A 26,712-nucleotide genomic window follows, 5' to 3' on the forward strand; every position below is an offset into this window, starting at 1 on the left:
CCATAGGATGCAGACGATTCTGAGCGAAGAAGGAAACGAAGAGCCACAAATACATCTTGGAAACAGCGAGGATCAATGACACAAGGAAAGAAAACAACACAAGTAATCATCACCAAGAAGCAGAGGAACTCTACGGAAAACGAACTGATAACATCATAATACCGATCGATGAACCGCCAGTGAGGCAATGGTCCCCATGATCGACACATCACCCGCACCAGCTGTTGCCATCGACTGAGGAAATTCGGCATCGATTTAGTATTCTGCAGCAGAAGTAACCACTGAAGACACTAAGCTGTCTGCCAGCGATAGGAGTAGAAACAAAGGAAGAATTGGGGTTTATCAAATTAATTGCTCACAGTGTGATAAAAAGTATATGAACAACAAAAGATCAGCACAAGGTTCAGCAAAATGAAGTAAGTAAGGCTAAGAGGGAACTGATAAGGGATTAAATTATGAGTTTAGGTCTAAGGTAGCTGAATATGTATATCAGAAAATCATTCAATTACGACATCAAACATTAAATTTTAAGAAATGTTCTCTCCGTGGAAACTTGATGTTGCTGAGAGCTTGGAATCACCGGGAGAAATACAAACGCGAAGGTTGAATAAAGATCTACAAAATGGTAGCTCCTGGCTCTTCAAGTTTATACTCTGCTACTATGCATTGTTGAGTAGAAATACACCGTAGTAAGATAAGTACCCAGATAAATTATTAGTGCTCTAGCGCATAGTATAAAATATGTCGGCGGATCATTTTCTTCCGGTCGAGTCAAGCACAAGACACTGAAGACGGCCTTATTGTTAGGTCGAAGCGTATCTGTCAGGATACAATTAAGGGTGGAATTCAATGGGATTGTTCAAACTGTCTTATGACAGGTGAAAATATCCAATTAAAAGTCAAAATAATTTTCTGCAAATTAAATAATCAATACCCGAATCGGCGTTGCATACCATTCCTTGGCAAAATCTTCTCATCAAACCGACACAGAAATCAAATCTACCTCGAACAAGAATCATCAAAAACAATTCAGGAAGTATCTGTCCGGTCACGGAATATTAGCCTCGACAGTGGCAACCTTCCCACTGAAGGACTGCCTGGGTTGTAGGGCCTCCTAATCCGTGCGATAGCGACTGAAGGAGAACATTATTTTTAACTCTTAGAGCCTTGAAAAAGGCTGTTTGCTTCGGCTAAGTCCAAAAAGTAAGAAAACGATCTTTTCAAATAACCGCGAATTTCTAGTGGTGGTATAAAAAAGACTGAATGCTCTTCGAGCGAATGCACTTTTCTTTTATACCTTATTTTGAATCTTCTCTGCTTCCCAATTGGTGGGCCAATCAGCCAGTGTCTTGTATCCCGCTTCTTTGTCAGCCAAAGCGTCATCATCATCAACGCGTTCGAGAAGGACTTGTTGCTCGCTACTGGCGTCTATTTCCTAACGGGACTTTTCGCTTGATACAGGCCAATAAGCCGAGCAAGCGAGCTTAGAATTGCAGTTCAGGTGAGAAGTACGTGTTCTTTTCTGAGACAACATTGGTCGTAGTAGATGGAAGGAAACACCCGAACATGGGATTTCGGGTGATAAGATTTAGAATTGGTAACATGGGACGATCATTCAGTCACGTTCGCTTTGTGTGCGGTCACTATCAAACAATGTTTATCTAGATATTTCTTGATCAATGCCAAAAAATCCAACATTTGATGAAAAATCGATTGATAGTTTATTAATGTTTGAGCTGTTATCGGTGTTTTTTTTAATCCAAATATCCAAATATTATGTGAGAGATTTGGACATCTTATGTTTTTTTAGGCATGGTCAAGCGAAGTCCTTCGTCCACTTCGCGGTTAAATCAGAAAAATTATCCACTGTTAGTTTTGACGCTATTTATGAAAATCACGCATAAAATTTTATCACTAGAATATTGGATTTGGCACCCAAGTACAATTTCTATCCCGAAGGGTATTGAAAGCTTTGATATTGATCTCTATTATTGGCTCTCTGAAGAACCGTTTGTTTTTGGACATACATGCTGCATCATGTGGCTTTTCTTCAGCCTGTCTCGGCTCATCACCGATGCCGGCCGGTCTCGGCTCGACTCTGCTGCTGCTGCCGGTATCTGCTCAGCATTGCTGCTTTGTCGGGTCTGTAGGGTGGACTGCTGCTGTACTGACTAGGTTTCGGCTGATGATGGTGGCTTCGATGGTGTCGAGCCGAAAAAGCGGTCGGTGCAGACTTCATTCCCTGCTAAAAAATGTGAGTGCTGTTCAGTCGATGATGCGGTTGCTTCGCTTGTCCCGGTCAGAATGAAAGGAAAAAATTGCGTTGCGCTACTTTATGGCTTCTCGGCAGAACCAGAGGCTGCTCATTCGTTGGTGTCTGCACCAATGAGAACGTGGTAATGGAATGATGCAAGAATTATGCGGTACCCATATTTATAGGTTCCCTTAATCTCAATGTTTTTCATTGAAAACAGTTTCATGCCTATTGAAACAAGTTTTTCGGGTCTTATCAAGCATGGACATGAAAGGCATGCTTGAAATCTGTCGATTGAGTGGCTTACCGCAGAAATTCGTCCATTGAGACGAACGCTATTAACGTTTAAAATCTTTCAACACAGCGTAACGCGGTCGATTTGAATATTTTGGAATGACACCCGGTATAGTAAAGAGAGACGTAAGTCCTACGTCAATAGCAGGAATAATCAAAATATATAGAACTGCGTACAGTTCTCGTACTTGCTTTATTCGAATGAACATAATAAAGGAGCTTCAATTGACAGTAAATACACCATATCACTTGAGCAATTATTGAAAATTTATCGCGCCAGAGGAAAAACAATATCATATTTACATTCAATAGAACTTACTTCAATGAAAACATTTTTTTTTTTTTTGCTTGGACAAACTATTATATTGAATTCGTGTTACTTTCCTCTCAAAACCGTTCGCAGAAAATAACCAGGCTTGTATACAAGTCTTCGAAGGTGGCTTGCATAAAACATATTTGTAAATAACTTTCACTTACTAAAATTGTAGATAAATCACACTTCACACTTATTATGTTTAACTTACTCAAAATGCACCACATTTCGAAAGATTAGATGTTTGTGATCCATTTTGGACCTTGATTGACTAGTAATTATTCTTATAGGGTTAACGATGGCTGTTCCAAAATGCTCAAAATCATTGATGTTACGACATTTATAGAGGTATATCTAAAAATCTCGACGTGTGCATGACAAAGTCTTGATTTCGTTAAACATTTTTCATAGCGTGAAGTACATTAGCATGACGTATTTTGTGGAGTTAAAAATCAAGGAATTTTTAGTAGTATTTTGCCACATTTTAACTAATTATGAATAAAACTGAAAGAATTCTTAAATACGTACGCATGTGTGTAGCAGTGTATGACAACATTATTTTTACCTGCCGTACAACCTTTAGCACGCTTTGTTATCATTATTATAATTTCCTTTATCCTTTATTATCATTATTATAATTTCCATATTTCCATTTTTATTATCATTATTATAATTCTAGTCGACTCGGCAGTCGAACTGCCCATGCATTCCATATAAATCTTAATTTTTGTTTTTCACGATTTATTCAACCTAACTTGTGATTTTTGCATGATGAATTATCATATGAACCCGTTGGAAACATTAAAGAACATATCTGCTGAAGGAATGAAGAAAATCCATCTAGCCGTTTTCGAGTTATGCGAATATGAACACAGACCATTTCATTTTTATTATATAGGGTAACCGGCGGTAATGTTGGGCCTGGATGTAACATTGGCTCATCACGCAAATTAATCAATATTTCAGCGATAATACGTCGATTTGTAGGAAGATATTAACCACTGCTTCTTTAGAAAAGTGTATCAAACATATATCTGCTTCATAACTCTAAATTTATACACTTCTTAAACTATTAAAAGAAATTATCTTGCGTGAAAAATCACTTTGACTCGGTTTTTTAGCAGCCATGTTTCGTTGACTTATGCAGGCTGGCTGTGCTAGAGTTTTTCTTTTGCCCAATAAAAGAGTTTTCTGAATGAACATACCTGCTTTCGCACATCAGATGAATGGATAACAACCACACTATGCGACATACCGTCGTTCGGGGTGACATTGGGCCTAGGGGGTAAGATTGGGCCAAAAACGAAAAATGTTTCAACTTCTAATATCTCAGAAACTGTTACGAATTTTGATCAAAACTTCAAACGGTTCGAAATTATATTAAAATTCACGTCCATAATTGTGCTCGTACCATAATGCTTGGAATTTGAATTTAAAACTATTGATCGAATGAACCCGTATTAAAATAGTGTCAGTAATGCCCCACAAATCTATTGCATAACTAAATTTTAGATCAATGGATACCTGGTGATCATGTTACGATAATCTGTTGTTGTTTTATCGAATTATAATGAATATTTATTTAGCGGTCTTGTTTTTTTCGTAGCAACGAGCAATGCATGCTAAAAAGGGGTGAGATTGGGCCAAGCTTTTGGTTGATTTGCCATACATAGTTGGTAAAAGCCGTAATGTAGGCAATTATTTTTAATGAACGATTGAATCGTTGCATCGTCACCGGTGAACTTTATTGTATGTGGTCCAATGTCACCCCCTGTGGGGGGTGAGAATGGGCCAATTTTAAACAACATATAACTTTGAAGAATTTCTCTCATTCAAGGTTACTGGAAATCGCATCAAGTATCTCGCATTCACTCATACTTTGCGAACGGAATCGGAAAAGAACGATAAATGATGCATCCCGAATGAACCGCACAAAATACATCTTCCCCAAGCTGACGAGTGAATCCACGAATATGTTTCGTATTTATTCGTACTGCATTAGCTTCGGGTTTGATTCATCACTACACGGACATTTGCGAATACCCATTTAAAGGGTTTCATATACCCATTATTTGCATCAACACTGATATGTCAAAAAATGGGTAAATTTTTTTCACCACGAATAGTGTACTTTTACCCCATTGTTCAGAATGTTTTCTGATAATAAATAATGGGTAAATCGTACCCTTCCAAAAGTTGAAAAATAAAGGCAGCCATTTTGCCTGTTTTCTGCGGCAGAAGAAAAACGATCAAATTATACGAGAAAACTAATTTAAATTCAATTATGAGGCAATTACAACGCTGGACTATCAGGACAAGGTAAGTGTTTATTATTGGCAGCTGGAATAGTTGAAGAAAAAAGGACATATGTTTCAATTACAGAAATCCACTATGGATGAAGCAAAAGTAGCCGATCAGGACACTTCACCTTCAGCAAGTCCAGCGGTCCACCGAGGCGATGAATTTAGATTGAATTGTGTATATAACAATTTAACACGGAATATCGACGGAACCGAGTGATTCATAGTGTTTATTAGCACATCCCCTTTACCATGATTCCAGAAGGATGATGAAACCAAATATTCAACGTAAAATAGTGAAGTTGATGCGGATGCTGTGTAAATCTCATATTTATATAAAATAAACATTGTTGTTCGGACAAACCTTGGTGTTTGATATTTTCTTCAAATTCTCTCCAAGATATTGCGATAAATTGAAAATCCAGAAACAAAATGTTCAAAAAAAATGGGTAAATTTCATACATTTACGGCAGCGAAACAAGGGGTGCACACTTAAATTATTTTGTAGACCTCGGCAAAATTTTTGCCGAGATTCCAACAGCCGAGATCTTGGTGATATTTTTCACTGAAATTCGGTAATTTCTTTACCGAAATTTCGTCAACATTTTGCCGAAATTCGGCAAAGTTGATTTTTTGCCGAGATCTCGGTAACGATTACCGATCACTCGGTAAAGTTTACCGAAATCTCGGTAAAAGTTTTACCGAAATTCGTCGAAATTATTACCAATATCTCGGCTGTTGGATTCTCGGCCAACGGTAAACTTAGAATTTTAAGTGTGTGGAATTGACCCATTTTTTGAAGTTCAATGGGAGTACCCATGCGATTTACTCATTAAATGAGTTATGCCGCTTTTGTTTGAAATGGGTACGGAAGTACCCATTAATGGGTAAATGAAAGCTTCCGTGTATGTGGTGAGTGACTCCGGTGTGTGCAAAAGTGTTGTACTGTTCGTACTGCTTTTGCATCGGCCTCGATGTATCTCCACTCTAACTTTCACTTACTCAGATACTGAGTAAAATTGTATTGCTATCTCTTTTTTTCTCATGGAAATTTTACTCAGTTTCCGTCAAAAGCGGGAATACTCATAGCTATGATCCAACAGAATTTGGAGATTTGCGATCGGATGCGATGATGAATGGCGATGAGTGGCGATGATGATAGAAAAATTGAATCATCGCAGTCCGCCGGCAAACAGTACAACATACAACGGACAGCAAGCGATGCGGGTGGAGAATAATATACCTACCTAGGTATGGGAGATATGGAGCGAGGTTCAAATGATATCGCTGCTCGTCGTAGTTTACCATAGATTTCTGATAGCATGACAAATTGAACATTATTTAATTATTGTGATAGCAAAAATGCATTTTCCAATAGGTTTTCAATATGTTGGCATCAAACGGAAGTCTTAGATTTCTAAAATAGGGTGCGGAGTGCTTCTTCCAATTTGTCTTCAGGGAACCTGTACTAAAACGGTGGTGCTGTTTGATATAGATGGCGCCACAACATTTAAAGTATAATTAATTTCCTTGTTTGGACATATCACCCATTCTCACCATGCGTAGTTCTCACCAACTACGCATCTCATCGATGTAAAATACGGATAAAAAATGCTTGGAATATTTAATAGGTTTCAGTTCAAAACAATAAAAGAGCTTTCATTATGTCTCCATACCAAACTCTAGTTATTTACTTTAAATTTCTTCAAGGCTGTTCTCCACCTCGTGTGTGTGGAAGTAAATTAGAAAATCTACTATATTGAACAGCAGATACAGCTAGTGTTTATGCTGAAGCTGAACCACATTGATACAAATACGCAACAACATAACACCATCTGTCATCTGGTAATGTATATTTGCAGTTATACCATCATGTGTAGTAGGCCTCAGCAGAATTTTTACTAAAATGCAACTGACGACGTTCTATAGTGACAGTCTTATGAGACATTCAATGACCTCAAAGACTTTTTTACTCAAGTCAAATATCGGTAGCGAACCAACATGTATTCCTCAAATAACCATTCAACAAAATGATTTCCGCTCATTTTTTTCGAACAGGACAATTTTTTGAGGCAGCCTTCACAAAAACAAAAATCCATTTGGTTTGTAAGTACATAAGAACCATTATTATGGAAGTAAGTTTAGTCTGCAATTCAATAATTTAACGGCGCTAGTGTATAGGCACTGATGGAGCTAGGGCGTGATGGGGCACGTGACCCACCAAATTGAATGTTTATTCTGAAATTTGATTATATACGCCAATTTTGATAATATTTCCGAAGGAATGTCTTAAAAAAATTGTAAAAAAAATCTCCAAATTATTTTCTGAAGAAATTCCTGTAATTTCCAAGAAATTTCTGGAACAATTCATCAAGAAGTTTTCTGGAATTTCACCAAATACAAATACTAAATTAATTGAAAGAATCCAAAAGCATTTATAAAGAAATTTCAGAAAGGATTCCTAAATAAATTTTCATCGAAACTCCTATACTGCCCCACTCACATAACAGTAAAATTTCACTTTTCATCACTTTTGAGTTAACCCAACCCGGGCAGAAGCCATGAACAGAATAATAAAACATGATGTGGACTTAATTGATATGAGAGATAAAAGAACAGGCAAATATATCAAAAAATTACACCGAAATATCATTAAAATATCAAGATATGCTATGAATAAGAACCTATAATAACTAATGGCACATGATATTGATCACTTATTACAAATAGCATAAGTTGGTCTTCTCATGATATTTTAGTGCAAAATATTGATATTATCGTCTGATCGTTTATCTCTTATATCAATCATGTTCATATCTTATTGTGCTATCCTATCAACATTTGATATTATTGAACTATTATCGTCTACTCGGGAATGAATAGTGTTGATCTTGTATGTCCAAAAATACAAAGTCATGTGCGTTCAATATTAAAAGTACTCGCATAATAGTTCCATTAAGAATTTGCACAACCTGGCTGCACAGAACCAAACACTGTTTTACCCTAACTAAATTGTTTCACGGTAATCTATCTAATGATGAACTCCGCAGCACAAGTGTAATAACATCTAATGTAAAACATCATTATTAGATTTTTTGAAACATGCGATTTGAAACATCAATGGCTATTATACCTGTATGCGACAAAAACGGCATGAGACTGGCATATATGCGAATGGGGGAAGTATATTAATTTCATAGGAATTTCTTATCGAATTGCAATATTTTACAAAGATATTTCCGATTTTTTTGAAGGATTTTCCAAAGAAATTCCCAAAAAGAAGTTCCAAAAAATTTCGTAAAGAAATTTCTAAAGTAAATTCCGGAATCTCCAAAGTTATCATAGACATCACGGAGGGCTTTCCCTGTAGGAGTTTTTTTTTATAGAATTCTTGGAGAAAATTAAAAATGTCGAGAAATCCTTCGTCAAAAACATTCAATATTTGGCAGCCACTTAGTTTCGGACGGCGAAACTAAGCATAAGAGCACGGATCAAGAAGGCTAAGGCTGTTTTTGCGAGTTTACGGAACATATAAAGATCCAATCAGATTAGCCAACGCACTAAATTTCAAATATTTCCTAATCTAAAGTGAAATCTGTGTTTTTATATGCCAGTGAGACTTGATGTGTATTGAAGTTATTGGTTCCCCCACCATTACCATTACCAGAACTCTGGCTCTGCCAATGTGTATAGGGTAAATGGGGTAAATGATGTACAGATCAAATGATGTACAATCAATCAATAGTATCATTAGCAATCTAGAAATTTTGTTCGAGCCTCCATGTCTGTTCTGTGTTATAAGGTACCGTCTTCGAAGGAAACAGTGATTCAAATGGTGATGAGAATGGGTCACTGTTTCAGCTACATAAAATTGAAGATTAGATTTAGTGTATCTGAGAACAAGAAAACTGAATTATAAGAGACCTTTTTGAACGATTTTTTCCGACCTCCAGACTGTCGGCGAGGACGCTGGCTCATTCTCACCCCAGACCCATTGTCACCTCCGACGACGGTATGCATTAATCCAATTTTCCCATGATACTTATTCTCGGAGTCGAGTGAGTAAGTTTAAAAAAATAAAAAATCATATGAAATTCGGAACAAAAAATTCACACGTGTACTATCAGTGATGATCTTTATAATTATTTAAAAATCACTTTAATAAAGAATAAAAAATCTAGTAGCTATATTTCATATCTAGTAATGAAATGTCAATGTCAATTTTTTTTTACAAATAGGTCGTAAGTTTCGAGTGAAAGAAGGGTTTTCAGTTGTAATTCGTTAAAAAAAACGACAAAGATATACTTTTTCCCATTCCCACTTCCAGTATACCTAAATATTCCATTCATTTTCTGCCAATGAGATGGTAATTTCTACTGGTTTCAAAATAGTTCAAACAGGTTCAAACCATGATGCGCTTTTCACTAGTTCAATTATTTTGTATATCCTGTGTTAGATTATAAGGTGTTTAGCGTGAAAAATGCGTTGCTTTTCTTGTACGCCCAGGTTTTTTTTACACGGATTGGTTTTACTCGTTTAAGACCTTCAGCGTCAATGAAACAATGAGTTAACCCTACCAAAAAATTCACAAAAAGTCGAAGAAAATTCAGGGGGTATTTAAAAAGCTGTGAACGTTCAGGTTTACCGAGAAATTAATGAATTCCAACCGCGTAAAAAACCGGGAAATGTTTGACAACCAAGTAACTGCAAAATAATTTTGCTTATGGGAATGATTTCAAAATATCCTTCTACTCGCTTGAGCGCAGAAAAGCGGCTCTATCCGCAGCACCCAGCGTAAAACCTAATTTTTAAAAATATTTTATTTATTTTTTTTTGTCGCTGAAATTGCGCTTGCAAGGCAGTGGCAAATATATTGCCACAAATTTTCCAATGTTTCTGAACTTTTTAATGTATAACAAACATTCATTCGAGTTTAATACCATGTAAACTTTGCGTCTTATTGTTGTTTTTGTTAATTTATTGTTTAGATTCGTCTGCCTTTCAAAGAGTAAAATCGTATAAGTTTCGACCCCATTACGTCGTCGCACATACCGCTGTCAAGCGGATGCATCCCTGAGCTCATCTTCAACTAAAAGCACTAGATCTCCCAAATAACTTTAATCTTCTAAGTTTGAATCGATATAATAATAATTAACGTCTAAATGTACTAAATACAAAGCACGTGGGCTCGCGCTTCAAATGTTCCGAAAGGTTAAAGCAGAACCTCTAGGTTTATATCCATAAGAGAATCCTGTGTAACGCTCCCTACAACTTCCAATCATACCCAATCATCATCACTCGCGATGCGTTTTGGCGATCCATCGCTCGTGATGCAATCAACAAGGAATCCGATGAACACTTTATACGCAAAGCAAGAATCCGTGCAGATACGAATAACTGGTGAGTGCCGTTTGCTTCCAATTTGCAGATTATGGTAACTCAGTGATTGGCAAAAGCACGGATGAAAAGGGAAGCCCAAAATGTATGGTTTGGTTCATTGCGTATCGTGTTCTCACGCATGGAGAAGACACACGAACAAAAGCTGTGGTATTCATAACTGAGCGGCATCTCAAGCGAAAGATGATGCTATGTAGGAATCAGTAACCCTGCTCTCATTTATTATTTTTTCCCCACACAGTAGTAAATTTATTGTTCAAGCTTCCCGAATAAAATGGAATTATTCAACTATTTTTCTAGTAATCGTTTTTTGAGTATAGTAAATTATAGATGAATTATTTGAGGAATCATATGAAATACCGTACGTTAATTATATCACGAATGATATTTATGATAGCCCTTAAAATATTTAGCTTTTGGATGATACATTGAATGGGTTGTTAAGTATCGTTACCATTCAGAAACACCAACTTTTCCATGTATTTTTGCGGACCAATTTTACCGTGAATCATTAGTTTATCTTCGTTTTTGTTTCGTGTGATCATCTGGGGTTTGATTATATACAATAAAGATGATGAATAGTATGATTTTTTGATGATTAAGCTATTAATCCAAATTAAACGTTGTGCGATAATTATTCGATTATATGATAACTAAATTATAATATGTATACTATTTTACAAACCACAATAGGGTAATATTTATATTTGGGTGATTTTAAATTTTCTATGAATTAAGCCAACACAAGAAAGTTTCTGTTATTGCTATTATATTGCATTTATTATCTTACATAGTTTTCTTTTTCATATAGTGCATCATCCATATTTTTCTTGTAACTATTATCAGTTTGGAAATACAGGAACGTTTGATCTCCGCCATTACCAAGCTGGATACTCCACCTGTGAATTATATTAAAACAATTAATCTACATATTATTGATGGTGCTTTTCTTATACACGTATGTGACAATTTTGAATCCCAACTCTTCCCCTTGAAACACATTTTGTATGAACCATTAAACTCAGCAGTATCCTCTATTGACTACTTTGCAGGATACCAGTTCTTAATATCCTAAACGCAATGTAACGAAACGTCGACGGAAGTGGTAAGTATACCAGCTGTTTGTCCAATCTTGCCATTTCCGTTGCCGTTCCGCTGCATTTCGTAGGGGACTTAGGACTCATTTGTTTCAAGGTTTGTTCCAAGTTTGGTTTCACGCCAAATACATAGAGAGTATTGTCTATTCACGATATAAAAGATCATGAGCAGAACGGAGGTAGCCATAACCTGCCAACTGACATCGGTCCAATAATTGAAAGATTATTGTGATTGGTCATACCGCATACCGGTGTTTCGGCCGAATAGTTTTGGGCGAGCTTTTGGGAGTGTTTTTATCAGACATCCGGTACCGCGGGATGGTCTATCACAATACCGTTCAATCATTGGATCGACGGTCTCAAACATTGTTATTCACCGTGTTACGCAGAATATATTGAAAGGAGTACCACAAAAAAATATTACCTTCTCAAGCATATCCTTTTTGTTCAGCTGATTTGCTTCTCCGCTAGCTCTGTATGGAGTGGCGTAACACCAGTGCCCCAGGTGGCATGTGGCATCCGTTTTACGTTTTCCCGTGTAGTGGATTCTGTGAATAAACAAACATATGAGGAATAAAAATAAATTCACTTTCCGTTTTATATAATAAAAAATTAACTTACTTACATTTTTGTCCTTCTTTGTTTTTGGCTCACCACGACTTCCAGAAAAGAATAATAAGCCATTTTATAGAAAGCTCAAATGACAGGAGACCAAATACTAATATTTACATTTTACAAGGAACATTTGCGAAAATGAAATGAAATGATGATGATGATGACGAAATGATGATGGTTTACATGCAAATTTACCAAATCAAAGACCGAGCCGTCCACTCAAAATTTCGATCAGCTGTTCGAATCTGTCTCATAAAATGGCTTATTTCCGGCGATCAACGCCGTCGACAGAAATGTCACTATAACACTGAAAATAAAAATTTCTTTTATTTATGCAGTCGGGTGTAAATAGCTACCCAAATTATATCAGGTATGATTTTTTCCCCGCATATTATTTTTCAATTCCCATTCTAGTAATCATCATTATAACATATATAATTTGCCAATAATTTTGTATGATTAGGTCGGCAAACATATTTATCATATGATTGTATATGTATCGTACAATTAATGATGATCACAAGGGGAAAGGAAAGCTTACGATATTGATCATTTAGCGTACGATTTATTTCTATACGGGTTGTACCTAACTAATTACAACTTGATTCCAATATTAACTACTAGAGCTTTGTAACATTTACTTAGAGCATACCACATTTTGGCCCAATGACACCCCCGTAGACGGTAATTAATTAAAACTTTTGACGTAAACTACGTCTAAGGGGAAGACTCTGATACAGCACGCTAAAAATGAACTACTCAAAATTGAGTCGAATCCGACTCATTTTCATTAAAAACGGGACAACTCAAAATTTGAGTAAAAGATACTACTTCAATAAAATGATGATTGCACTTAAACTAGGAGTCTCCCGAATAAAAAATACAGTAGAATAACAATACAATTTATTGTAACACTACTATTAATAACATTAAATTGGCAATAGATTATATTGTAAATGAAACCATAGAAATACATTAGAATGCATTGTTATGAACCATTTACTCAAATGTAAATGAAGTTTTCGCAATAGAATGTACGGGTTGTTAAGTATCGTAACTATACAAAATCTGAGATTTTTCCATACATTTTTTTTAGTCACACAATAGAGTGTATGGTTAATATATTGTTGAAATATCCGAACAAAACTGTTCAAAATACAATGGATTGTATTGTATTTGTATAGTAAAACAATACGATTTTTGATTTCTCAGTTGTGACAGCTTTACTGTTCAACAATGCAATTTAAAGGCAAAATATGCATATTTGGCGCTATGAGGCAAATATTGCTATATAGGTTATATGCAATGTGAAGAAACGTTTAAAAAATTATCAATGTATGAATCTTATGTACGAAAACGTTTCAGAAACAATTGCAAGTATTGTTACATCAGAGAAATATGTTGATGTATTGTATCCTCAGTGTTGATACAATCTGTGCAACCATCAAGAAACAATGTATCCTATTGTATACCGTACATTGTATGGTAATTCAATTGTTTACACTATTGAGCCAATAGTACATTTTTATCCGGGCTGTTTGTCGTAAAATGCACTTAGATAGATAGATAAACTTGATTCGCATCTGTCGTATTAAAAATTGATGGAAGGCCAAGCTTAACTTTCGCGAAATCATCATTTTATTGAAGTAGTATCTTTTACTCAAATTTTGAGTTGTCCCGTTTTTAATGAAAATGAGTCGGATTCGACTCAATTTTGAGTAGTTCATTTTTAGCGTGAGGGTGTAAAACGGAAATTTCCAAATTCGAGACCGTCACGAAATTAGGATAGATTTCAAACGCTAATAGCTCCTTTATCTTTCAATGGATTTTCGAGATTTTATTATCAATCGAATCGGCAACTCTCCAGCAATTTTTAAGCCTATTGGAACTATTAATGATCAACGTAAAAACATTAAAATTTCCAAATCTTTACCAACCCATAAAATTTCACAGTTTCGTTACGGCCGCCGTCTGCGGTTGATTCTTGCGCTCTACTTTTGTGCGGTGATTCGCACAAAAAGTACAAAATAGAACCAGAGCAATGACCGCGGTCGGAGCAAAAAAAGTAGTGTTTATGAAAAAGTGCTACAGATACTGGACATGTTAGCAAGAAGTGAATATTAAAATTGATTATCAACAAGGTTACACTCTAACTGTTTTGACGGGAATTGAGTAAAATTTCTGTGGGATAGAAAGAGAGAGCAATGCAATTTTACTCAGTCACTGAGTAGGTGAAAGTTAGCGTGTATCCACGTCGAATAACCACTGTGGAATAATAAATTTGAGGTTTTTAAATGAAAATTTTAAATTGTCATATCCAACCATTTTCATATATAGTGAGTTACGCCAATTTTGTTCGAAACATAAATGGATTGGTCTGCGATCGAACATGATTTGCGGGAAAACTACACATTACACGCGGCAAAACGTTTACCAAAACAATCCTCGCTACCTCCCGACCCCATATATCCAACATCCCAACGGTTGTAATTCGACTAAGCACGCACGCGCGGTTTGAAGTTTGTATGAGAATTACTATAGTAATATATAATAATAATATATAATTACTATAGTAACTATAATAAATGTTCTCATCTATGAGAACAGTACATTTTTCGGAAAACCGTTTTGCAACGTTGGTCATTAATATCTAAAAATATATGAGTACATTGGCAACATAGGAAACTTAGCGAGTGAAATCGTCTTTATTGCCAAACAGTTCGCTGCTTGCAAGAAAAATTATTAGGAAAATACAAAATCGTGTGAAAAACGAAAAATCGTGAAAATTGAGCACGTAAAAGAATAACATATCAATAATGAGCATTTTTATTTTCTTTATTCTTTGCTTACGAAAATCCGATCGGTTCGCAACAACAATCGTCTTACAGATTTAGAAATATTCTACGAAGTCTTCTGGTTGATTATATTTAGGGGGAGATCCTCCAGTGCCGGACACATAAGCCATTTAATAAAAAAACTTTAACCATACTTTATACCATACTAGCAGAACGTACCCTGCGTTGCTCGAGTCTTTACGTTTAACGTTCGAAATGTCATTTTCTGCGTTGATTGCGACGCCGCACTCTAGATCATTTTTCGAGCGATCGCATTAGGTTTTCTCCAAACTCGCCCTAATATTGTATTTTGACAATTTTCCCAAATTTCCTTTAAAATTTACTAACCTTTTGCATATAGAAACACAGCTGATCCCAATATGAATCGATTAGTGAGGAAATCTTGCAAATCGGTCATCCTCTTCGTGAGTTATATTGCTTCAAAGGAAGAATAGATAGAAGAAAGAAACACAAAATATGACTATTGACCATTGATGATTCATACAAACTATATTTGATCATTTGAACACGTTTTTCAACGATGAATTTTGGTGAAAAATTTTACGTTTCAGAAAAATGTCTCCTAGTACCGGACACTATTGCATCATGTTCAAATGTGACTGTTACATGAGTAAAGACATCATTCAGAATAGTAAATTATTCGCGTGCTTTAAGTTGTAAATATTAAAAATTGTTAGTGGCTTATTGAAGAGTCACTTCAGCTAAATTTTTTTACATCCTAATCCAAATTCTCACCTTTTTCAATGTTCTCTACACTTTTTGTTTCTGCTAATTTCTGTGGCTTTCTCAGCAAGAAGAAACAATTGAATTGAAGTAAGTGTAACAAAACAGGTGTGAAGAATTTTTATTCAACTTCACATTTTGTACAAAGTTTATCACATGAAGATCTGATATTCCTTGCCGTTAGAAGCCTTTTTAATAGCTTCCTTTTGTACTTAATAAGATGAAGGAGGGACCTCTGCAAGTAGTGTCCGGTATTGGGAGGTGTCCGACGTTGTTAGATCTCCCCCTAAATAGTTGATGATCCGCCTCACAAAACGATCTCTCACATAGGGGGCGATTTGTATAGTAATTTTCATACAAACTTCAAACTGCTCGTACTCAGTTATATTATAATCAATTCAGTTGAAAGCTTAGCTGCCGTTGGACGTATAAATGTCACATGTTACATTTTACCATTTTTGAGGTTTTGATGTATAACGTCTTAATTCTATACGTATTTTTGAAATAATTTGTCAAAACAAAGGTTTTATTCTAGAAAACTCGAAAAAAATCTGAAGTCAATTTGTCACATTCGAACAAATGGACGCATACTTATCACACTGGGATAAATGGACGCATATTTGTCACACTAAAAAAAGAGATATAACTATCACATAAAAAGACACATAGCAATGCGTGATGTGTCCTGAGGACCGTCCAAAAAATGTACCATGCTTTTAGGGTCATCTACAAACCACGTGGATAGTTTAGTTTAGAAGGGTGGCTGGTAAGTGTACAAGGTCTTTCCCTACACTCAGCCAAGAAAACTTGTAACAATCATACGAATATCTTATGTTTTTTTGCTATAAGGATTACTTATAAACTTTTTACGATTATCTTATGAACTCTGTGTCATTTTCATAAGTTTATTTTATGAAAATATTAAGTTTTGTCAGAGCCCATAATAAAATTCGTAAGGGAATCTTATGAACATCAATAATTTTTGCATATGAGGGTCATAATATTTTCAACACGATTTTTATATATGTTGTTCTTTCTACGAGATCAAATAAGAAGAAAATACAAAAAAACGCATATCTTTGTATAACGAAATATTTTATTTGTTGTATTAGTTGTAGTATTCACATTTTTCTCTATTTAATTTAATTTTAATCATATATGTTTTATATTTCGTCAAGAGTAACGCACTCTTTGGAAGCTCGAAAGTCGTCCCATCGTCGGTATTTTCCTTTCCGACTGGTGGAAAATATTGAATGGTATACTATACTATAGTAAACGATCAGCAGGTATCTTATATACGTCAACGAGGTTCTGTAAAATATAAATTATGATTTCAGAATTAAGCAGCAGGATAGAAAAGCATAGCAAGAGGAAACATTTACTTACATCTCTGATTACAACCGATTGCTATGACATCTCAATTTACAACCGATTGCTATGACTGGTCGATCTGGAAATCGTGATGAAACAGGGACAGATGAAGTTCAGCTTTCCCGCGGTTGATGGGCAGTAATAAGTCCGCCGTTTGCAAACACCCTGGTCAAAATATGTGTCCGCACTCCGGTCGTGTATCGTAAAACAAATCTGCGATGAGAAGAGAACTAGTTCGCCAACGAAATATTCCGCCATTATAACTTCTCATTTTATAAGATTTCTCTTATGAGTTTTTCACATCAAGAGTAGTGATGAAAATCATAAGCCAGATCTTATGTTTTATTTTTCCATAGATAACTTCTATGCTTTTCATAAGATAAAAAATTAAGTTTATAAGAGGCTTAATGAAAATGAAATTCGACTATTTTTTCACGCTTCATAAGATTAGGCTTATGATGTTCATGAGATAGTTTAGTTGAGTGTACTTTCAGAATTTATATGGACGGTTGTTCATGAAAAAAGAGGGAAGGTGTTATATTGTCTAAAACCTCTCCAAGTATATCGTGAACGGCCTCTTGGGAGAAGGCGATATGAAACTGGGACATAATTAAAACATTCAAGACCCGTAAAAAAGTGATAAAGAGGAACCCTTTAGCAAACTCATTATTTTTGTAAAACTCATAGTCATAATTATTGTAACATGTTATGGCGATAAAATTTATTCAAAGTATGAAACAAGTTCAAAGATTAATCAGAAGCTTCTTGCTTCGTCGGAAGATCACTAAAAAGCGATTTTTCCTCTTCGGTAACAACAGGTTGAACCACTTTCATTAGAGAAGTTTTCTTTTCTTCTTCAATTCCTTGAGGAGCATTTTGCCAACGTACATTTGTATCAAAAGAGGACGAATCCTTTACAACCAACTTAAATTGCTTCGTGAAAAACCACTTGAAGTATTCAAGGTCTTTACTGTTGATGATGTTTGCATATCCAAGTTCATAACGACCCTTTTCAAACACCATTTTTCGCATAGAGTCCACGTACATGCGTGGCTTGCAGTGGTTTATCGTATACGAAACGGTGAGCTTTGAAGAAGTCAGTTGCTTTCATGTTTCATATCAAGTACGTCAACATTGTTCTTTACATTTCCAACCACAGACTTGAAGTTTTCATAACTGACGACACGTTCATGGCGCATTTCGGAATCAAACGCCGCATGGAAATAGTCAGCGGCCATTAACGTATGTCCCGATTCAAAGTTCTCCAACAGTATGCACTCGACCTGAATTTCAATAACTAGTAGTAGGATAATAACCTCTGGTAGTAGTAGGGTAATGTGATGGAAATGGAATAAATTCCAGTTCTTATTTTGCGAACAACAATTATCCAACCAAAAGATAATTATCTTCACGTCAGCGTACTTCATAAGACCTTTAAAAAACAGCTAAGAATTTCGTTGGCTGTGCGATCATTAACTGACTCGGACCAAATGCACGCAGACAATGGGAATGCTCGTATGTAGGGGCCAACAGGCGCAAAGCTCTCAAAGACCAGCAGCATTTACGAGAAAATAATGCTATTGAAGAAATTCAACCGTGGAAGCCGTATGACCGTATGAAAATAAGTTCATAACTTATAAATAATTGAGAACTTACTTTTTGCAAATCCACAGAAAAAACTTCTTCACCTGGTAGCACTTTGTCACCATCATCTCGATAAGACAGTCGTGATTCCTTTGGACGTTGAAGATGTAGTGCATGTCCTTGTCCCTGGCAAGGAAACTACGCCACTGCCGCTAAGAACCGGTTGGTCAACCTCTGGGACCGGTAATGGTACGTTTGCCGGCTCCGCAAACGGAAAACAATCACCTGTGTCATTTTTGAAATCAAACACGAACTCTTCCGATTCCGCGCCACTGGATTGTCCGTATCGGTTTAAATATTCCATTTCCGGTTCCACTTCTACCGGCAGCGAAAAATCACACCAAAGAAATATAATCGTCGCTCACGAAATGTAAAAACAAATTAACAACAACTATCTCTCAGTTCACGATGTGACAAATATGCGTACATTTTTCGCCTGGCCAGTGAATTTCGCGGCATAAGTGTCACATTCGGGTTTTGATTGAAAAAACGTGGAAAAAAAAGTTGTTTTTGGCAATGTTTGAGTCCGGCCCAACGAATATGAATATTCTTCTATAGTTTATTGCGTTAGAGTCAATAAGAAAGCAAAATTTTGTGATAATAGCATGAATGCATTTTGAAACTTCAAATGCGTTTTTCTCATTTTTCTCGTTTGTAACATGTGACATTTATGCGTCCGACGGCAGTTAGGAGGTTCACCAAAACAGCTAATGTTATCGTTCAAGCATAAGGGAAGATCCATAAAGTACGTCACGCAAAAATTGGCGATTTTTGACCCCCCCTCCCCCCTTTGTCACACTTTTTGTATTAAACCTCTAAATTTTTTGTATGAGTCGTCACGCTGCTCGGAACCCCCCCTCCCCCCTAGGAGCGTGACGTACTTTGTGGATGGCCCCTAAGGGAGCGCAAAAGTCAAAATTTTAATCACTCTAGGCTCTAACCAAAATAATTATCTTATGATCTGTTTTACGTAGTTTACGTCGGGCGGTCGTATCTTGTATATAACCCTTCGGATTTTTTGGACAATACTGGGGGCACCCGTAGCCAAATTCTGGCATGCGCTTTCGATATGCAGCACTACGTTAGTATACGTGAAATTATAAAATCAAAACATTCATGCCAATAACCCGTACTGGAGATTATAACTGAAAGCTGCAGATAGAATATCCGATACTTGCGATTAGGTTGCTGAGAATCTTTGTCAATCCACTCAGCGGTTAAGTTTCATTCGCAAATTACATAACGCTAAAATCAACCCACACCAAGCCTCTAGTTATGCTTCATGTATGGTAGGGTTCTGAAATTTATAAAGTCCTTAACGCTCAGACAAATACCCTCTCACAACCTAAAACGTCATGTAGTTTGTGAATGGGCCTCATGATGCTTTTCTCGAATCACGATATAATCGCTTTAATTTGCAGAACATACCAAAAATAATTGCCTACCTTACGGCCCCCAACCACGATTCAAGCAAAAGCGATTCAAGCATCAACCTTTCGTGGTTCGATACACCATTTTTTTCATAATTTTGCAAATTAATGATTTAATTAGTGTAGGAATATTTAGTTTTATCATCTTTCGCACGAATCCTACAAACATTCTCATTTAATAATGGAAAGATACAATGGATCGTATGTTTCATTAGATAAACTTTTAACGTCATTCATGTGAATAATTTCATGTCAAATTACTTGATAAATACCTTCATCATAATTTAGATCTATTATTGATTGCAAAAAGTATTTTGATCTGTAAAATGATACCGAAAAAGTATTCTTTTAACTCGGGAAGTTGAAACACGTGAGAGTTTTGAGAGGATTCACAACAGCTGATCGATATAGAGAGGAGTGGAATCAAACGCACGTACCAATCATGAAACTTCAAAGCAGGCATAGTTAAAAACAAGCATCCAATAATTGTATTTATGAATAATTGTATAATAATATCAGGTAGTTGGCGCAGTTATAACTGTTTATGCACAGTACAAAGCAAGGAATTGCCTAGAATAAGTTTTACAATTGGCTTTCTTCAGTAGTGCGTAGTGCTAAAGCATTGTTTACGTTTCGGAAAAAAGTTTCTTTGAGAGTATCGCGAGAGCGAGAGCAACACAACTGCCATGGTTTCAACTAGCAGTAAATCTCAAAATTATGCGGCAGCCAATAATTAAATTAGGCAATTTGTTTGAAGGCACAATATGAGGGCTAGAACATGTAGCCTTTTTGCAATTGGAGTTTATAATACAGTTTTCATTTTTCTAAACTTTTTCACTTGCAAATATGGTAAATATTTGGGAAATATATGATTCATATAATAGGATTTTCGATAGCATGTCCTTGGTAAGCGTGCTATTGGGGGAATCTTAAACGCACTCTCACAATCAGTGTGGTAGTATTTTACATGCAACCAATTAGAATTCACGCTCAAAAATGTCCTAGTGAAATCGACGTTTGAATCTTTGTTTACCAAAGGAGATAAGTCGTTTTGAAAATTTGGTATTGAATTATAATAATTATAATCCCCTACTCAATCCACAATATTAAAATATTAATTGTTATTTCAGTGTATTCATCTCGTGTAAATTTTCTATAAAAACGAGTGTGCAAAATTAAACGTGTATAGGGGAAAAACACCCGAACGTCACTTTAATTATTTTTGTTTTCATCGTCCATTTCTGATCCGCCCGGTCCTCACTTTAGGAAGAATTTAACGACTTCAATAAAACAGTTTTAATATAAAATAGAAGCAATGGCACAAACATTTAGTGGCCACGAACAATCCGGTAGCAACATCGGTGTCAACCAAGGTGGTCCACATGGTTTGGGTCAGTCCAGCAAAAATTTCCGTAGAAACCAATAACTTACATAAGTTTCGTCATCCAACAACAGGAGATCCGAACGACAGGCGATTGCGGAAGGTCGAGCTGGAAGTCCTCATCCCGAAGATCATGAGAGAGCGAGCCAAAACTGAAAAGTGCATACCAGAGGTGAAGGAATTCGAAACATGCTGCAAGGAATCCAAGCTTTTGATGGTGGTAAAATGCCGAAAACAGAACGAAGCCCTCAAGGAATGTTCCCTCCGGTGGTACAACAACGAACAGTTTAAATCAGAATGCACCGAGATCTACCTGGCGGAGCGCAGCGAGTTCAGACGAACCGGAATACCGAAGAAATTTCGGAAAAATAATTTGGATCAACCGGCCCAGTAGGGTGCACGAATGTATTTAAATTGTTTGTAAAAATAATGTTACCGGTTAAATATATAATAGTGACGAACTACTTACGGCTAGATGTTCCCGCTAGATGACACATTCGATTGGCTGCGTAGTTGTGATGCTTAGGAAACACTTCACTAACTTTGAACTCGCTCATTCGGCTAATGGCAGCCTCGTTGTCTTGTGGGTCCAGATCAATTGGGAAATGGACTTCCAATATTAGCAAATCTTTGGCAGTAGTTTCACCAATTCGATTGAAACCGTGGAAATCATAATTATCAATATAGTGCGCACATTTGGGGAGCTTTTCATCATTCCAGTACGGTTCAATGAGAACGATGTATGAGGCGTGGAAGAACTGTGGACCTTTTTGATAAAGAACTGAAAAATGGAAGTTTTTATTATTTTACGTTGAATATTTTGTTCATTGTATAACATGTACTGGTTGACCATTTTTACATTTTTTATTAATCATTTTATGTTTATTTAGGTAATTGAACAAATTATCAAATTAATTTAAAATTAAATATAAGTAAGTCCAAGCAGTGTTTTTAATGGGAAATTACATATTCGATTCGTTAAAAAAAAGAAGAAAAATATTCAAGTTCAACAGGAAAATTTTGATATTAAAATTAATATCAACCTTGATATACTCATTTGATTAAATACTTACTGAAATCACCACCAAATTTAAGTCCTGATTTCGCAACCCAGTTTTTGGACCTCAAATAGACATAGCCTACATAAGAAGCTACAAAGTTTCTGTTTAATTTCGTAAAAGTTTGTACTAAGTTTTCTTCAGACATAACAGCACCATTTAAAGTCCGCACTTCAAGACATCTCAATTCTTTCACTAAAAATAACGATTCTTCAAACATAAGACTTAAATATTCCGGAACCGGATACGGATTGTCTAGCGATTCCCCCAATGCATATTTCAACTGGTTGTTATTAATTGCACCGCTGGACAACTGCTGTTCCACTGCATCTTCCAGCACACGCACTTTCCCAGAAGTTCTGACTTTATACTTTCGGTGCCACTCTTCACGCCTTTCAAACTGTCTGCTGCGAATCACTTCTTCCCCTGCCTTATCAATGTTTGGATCACGTACCGACTTCGGAAACGACCGCGACAGAGTTCCTTGGCCAAAACATCCTCCGAGTACGAGTTGCTCAATTCCAGCACGGTCACAAACCTCTATCGTGAGGCCAGTGAAAATTGCCACGACCCGTTCGTTCGCGAGAGTATCGCGCGAACATACCGGCAACGGTTCAACGCTCGCCAGATTTTGCGATGTTGATTTTTTTGCTTTGGCGACGGGGAACTGCATGTGTCGCTTCATGGTTGAATAAAATAAATTAATATAATGAAACTGCAATAAAACTAATCCGCAAACTATACGCTAAGAGAAGAATGAATTCTGTCATCAAAAGAAAAAGTAGAATCATGAAAAAAATTTCACAGCGAGGTATGGAATGCAGCTTTTAAAATAATTTTCAAAATTTCAAAATAAAATTTATTTATAAATAATTTATAGCATGAGGTTAGAATTTTTATTATCTACATTATACATATATTAATTTGATTGTTAATGACAATGAAGTTTTTTCTTGAAATGATTCCGGAGATGGTACTACTTTTAATCTTAATTGAATTTCTAATCCCGCCTAATAAATCATTTTCAAAAAAATCTCTGTTTGTAATTTTTAAAATTATTTTCAATTCCATCGGCTATACCTTGCCGTGTTAAATTTCAGTGATTCTACTTTTCCTCTGATGACAGCGTTCATCCACTTCTCCTCGCGTATTATTTATACAAACAATCCAAGAATTAATATTATACAAAAACGGAAAACGGAAACTGTTCGGAATCGATCGTGCACGGTTAGATCAGACAACCCAAAATGAAGTTCAAACAACTCAAAATTAAGTTCATTTCACTTAATTTGGACCGTTGGTGGGGGAAGCCAATTTTGAGTTGGATGGCCGAACTCAGGTTTGAGTAGTTTTCGTTTGATCTCGTGTGAAAAAGTACCTAAATATTAAGTTGTTTACACTAGCCACCCTATAACCAGAGACCGGCGGAGTGAAAAACTGTCGAAATGGCAACGTATGAAAATGCATGAAACCGTGAAAATAATACTGGCATCACTTGAACTTTTTGCTTGCTTCTTATGGGTGCAAAAAGTAAACAAGTCGAATTGGAACCGCTTTTGACGATTCGATTGGAAACAAGATGGCGTCTTCGCCGATCTCTTATTGTAGTATTTCTAGTTTCCACCTAATGTTAAGTTCAAATAGGTTTAAACAACCTAAATTTGAGTTCAACCCCTTTAACCTAGCGTTGGCTTCCCCCATCGAACTGCTATCGTTGGGTGGCTTTCTTTCTCTGTTTTTGACATCAAAGGATAGAATGAAAGAGATGCCAGATCGAAAACAACTCAAAATTTGGGTTGTTTGATCTACCCGTGTGGCCGCGGCAGAGAGCAGAAAATCAAAACAAATGAAGTGCGTTTAGTGCGCGTTTTACTATACTGAAAAACGTAACGCTACACGGTTGTTTGCGAAAACCCCATCGATGGGTAATAACCCCCATTTTCAAATAGCATTTACAGTATCCCCTCGCTCATCCGGACCTCGCTAGTCCGACGACTCGTTAGTCCGGATCTCACTAATTCGGAATTTTCCGGATTAAAAAGTATCAACACCCATTTAAACACATTATGCTGTCAGTTTTCAAATTTGTGCTGTGATTTTGTTTTGGTTCATTTGTATGGATTTGACAGTCGGATTAACGAGAGAAACCTCGATAGTCCGGCCATGCATTTGTCGGATCAGCGGGGGGATACTGTACAACCAAATTGATTTGGACCTTTGTTGAGTTATATATCAAGTGATATAACTCATAATCTGAACGTACTATCCAGTTTTCCGCGAGCGGTAATAGCCGCCAGCTTGCCTGCGAGTTAGTCTCTGATTTGACATTCCTGGAGGTCAACTGCACCCACCGTTCAAGCATTTTGATCAATGTCGTATATAAAAAGGCTTGAATTCACTTAATCAACACCTTCTTTTAAGCCACATTAGTCAAAAGATATTTTAGTTACTAGATAAAGATTGGCGCTCCCCGGATAAAAATGTACTATTGGTTCAATAGTGTAAACAATTGAATTACCATAAAATGTACGGTATACAATAGGATACATTGTTTCTTGATGGTTGCACGGATTGTATCAACACTGAGACGAGTCATAAGACGAGTTTATACAATCCCATTGAATTCCACCACTTAATTGTATCTTGACAGATACGTATTTCGACCTCAACAGTAAGGCCGTCTTCAGTGTCTCGTACTTGACTCGACTACATTCTATTGCGAAAACTTCATTTACATTTGAGCAAATGGTTCATAACAATGCATTCTAATGTATTTCTATAGTTTCATTTATAATATAATCTATTGCCAATTTAATGTTATTAATAGTAGTGTTACAATAAATTGTATTGTTATTGCGCTTTTTGCACTTTATAAGAGTTTTGCGAGATTTTTTTCTCACAGTCATCTTTTTCTCACACTCAATACACTCAAAAAATTTTGATTTTCCGTGTATAATATGTGTGTGTGTGAGTGCTCAATCTGAAAATAAATAGACGTCAAATCATGGCGGGAATCGATTTAGTGTACACGCTTACATGTGACTAACGAGTAATGGGTTATAATTGGGTAAATTTCAGTAACAAAAATCGATCAACCCGAAATGAGAGTGAGTGTGAGAAAAAGAAGCGGGCAAATTACAATCTACACATAACTCTTCAAATTGGTGAAATCGGCAATATTTTACTGTATTTTTTATTCGGGTGTCGTCGCTGTCCGGAACATAAGTTATACTTGTCGGTGGTATTGTTGTTCGTATTGTTGCTAGTTAAACAAGCTTGGGGTCAACCAATAGAGGTAATAAACTATACACTGACAAAAATCCAATCATATCCATTATGTGTGGCACACATAAATTTTGACTATAGCATTTCCCACATAACGGCTATGTGAATTCGCATAGCATATATGTGGAAACACACATAACCGTTATTAACTAATAACCTTTATGTGGATTTTCCCATAGCGGGTGGTTATTAACGCACACATAAAATTTATTTGTCAATTTCTTTAGATTTTTGCCAATAAAAATGTGTGGATTTTTATTAGTGTAGAGGACGACTGTCGCTGCGGTGCCCTTTGTTATCGTCCCCAAACATGTTGGGTACCTATCTGTCTAAACATTCTGATTTTTCCTTCGTTGACATTTAGTGCCCTATCTTCCAGCAAAAGATGTTTTGTCAGTGACGACAGCGACAATCTCCCTCTATAGTTTATTACCTCTATTGGTCAACCCAGCCTATTGACATCCTATTGTTTAGCCCATCGCCAGATCGTAGCCAGGATGTCCCGGGCTTTTTTCCATACTGCGTTTCAATGATGACAGCGGTCTATGTCTATTGATGATGATGACACCGCGCTTGTCACCGGCTCGGGTCAACCAGGCGAATCTAATCTATTTAGTATTAATATTTTTCTGAGTGTACATTCTGGTTACCGTGCTTGAGCGCCATCTGATTGTCATAATTGTAATTGTATAACG

At 36.3% G+C, this 26,712-nt stretch overlaps 3 protein-coding genes across 4 annotated transcripts; 1 reads left to right on the forward strand and 2 right to left on the reverse strand.

The window, feature by feature from the left end:
* Nucleotides 1-11,310: 11,310 nt before the first annotated feature.
* Nucleotides 11,311-15,327, reverse strand: LOC134210511 (uncharacterized). The gene is made up of 6 exons (XM_062686551.1): nucleotides 15,285-15,327; nucleotides 12,833-12,860; nucleotides 12,535-12,577; nucleotides 12,281-12,330; nucleotides 12,080-12,203; nucleotides 11,311-11,457 (listed from the first exon to the last, which is right to left on the reverse strand). Exons 1-6 carry the CDS (start codon nucleotides 15,325-15,327, stop codon nucleotides 11,437-11,439), a joined length of 309 nt encoding a protein of 102 aa, XP_062542535.1. The 3' UTR covers nucleotides 11,311-11,436.
* A 2,046-nt stretch (nucleotides 15,328-17,373) lies between these two features.
* LOC134213849 (uncharacterized) lies at nucleotides 17,374-23,875 on the reverse strand. 2 transcript variants are annotated; one of them, XM_062693263.1, is made up of 3 exons: nucleotides 22,748-23,875; nucleotides 22,144-22,455; nucleotides 17,374-17,432 (listed from the first exon to the last, which is right to left on the reverse strand). In XM_062693263.1, the coding sequence occupies exons 1-3, from the start codon at nucleotides 23,415-23,417 to the stop codon at nucleotides 17,389-17,391; spliced, it is 1,026 nt and encodes a 341-aa protein (XP_062549247.1). In that variant the 5' UTR covers nucleotides 23,418-23,875; the 3' UTR covers nucleotides 17,374-17,388. The 2 variants fall into 2 exon arrangements, with proteins under 2 accessions (XP_062549247.1, XP_062549248.1); XM_062693264.1 differs by lacking the exon at nucleotides 17,374-17,432 and having other exon boundaries at nucleotides 22,066-22,455; nucleotides 22,748-23,873.
* LOC134213850 (COX assembly mitochondrial protein homolog) lies at nucleotides 21,509-22,138 on the forward strand. Its single transcript, XM_062693265.1, has 2 exons — nucleotides 21,509-21,684; nucleotides 21,749-22,138. The coding sequence occupies exons 1-2, from the start codon at nucleotides 21,609-21,611 to the stop codon at nucleotides 22,066-22,068; spliced, it is 396 nt and encodes a 131-aa protein (XP_062549249.1). The 5' UTR covers nucleotides 21,509-21,608; the 3' UTR covers nucleotides 22,069-22,138.
* Nucleotides 23,876-26,712: the final 2,837 nt, after the last annotated feature.

The sequence above is a fragment of the Armigeres subalbatus genome, chromosome 2 (assembly GCF_024139115.2).
Source record: "Armigeres subalbatus isolate Guangzhou_Male chromosome 2, GZ_Asu_2, whole genome shotgun sequence".
Taxonomy (NCBI): Eukaryota; Metazoa; Arthropoda; class Insecta; order Diptera; family Culicidae; genus Armigeres; species Armigeres subalbatus.

Coding starts and splice junctions, on each gene's coding strand:
- LOC134210511 (XM_062686551.1), bottom strand. CDS start 15,327: ATGACATTTCGAACGTTAAACGTAAAGACTCGAGCAACGCAGG. Junction 12,861..15,284: donor AAAGACTCGAGCAACGCAGG/GTACGTTCTGCT, acceptor AGTTGTAATTAG/TTAGGTACAACCCGTATAGA. Junction 12,204..12,280: donor AAACAAAGAAGGACAAAAAT/GTAAGTAAGTTA, acceptor GTTTATTCACAG/AATCCACTACACGGGAAAAC.
- LOC134213850 (XM_062693265.1), top strand. CDS start 21,609: ATGGCACAAACATTTAGTGGCCACGAACAATCCGGTAGCAACATCGGT. Junction 21,685..21,748: donor AGGTGGTCCACATGGTTTGG/GTCAGTCCAGCA, acceptor ATCCAACAACAG/GAGATCCGAACGACAGGCGA.
- LOC134213849 (XM_062693263.1), bottom strand. CDS start 23,417: ATGAAGCGACACATGCAGTTCCCCGTCGCCAAAGCAAAAAAATCAACA. Junction 22,456..22,747: donor TAAATTTGGTGGTGATTTCA/GTAAGTATTTAA, acceptor TCCATTTTTCAG/TTCTTTATCAAAAAGGTCCA. Junction 17,433..22,143: donor TCTAGCGGGAACATCTAGCC/GTAAGTAGTTCG, acceptor TTCTCATCGCAG/ATTTGTTTTACGATACACGA.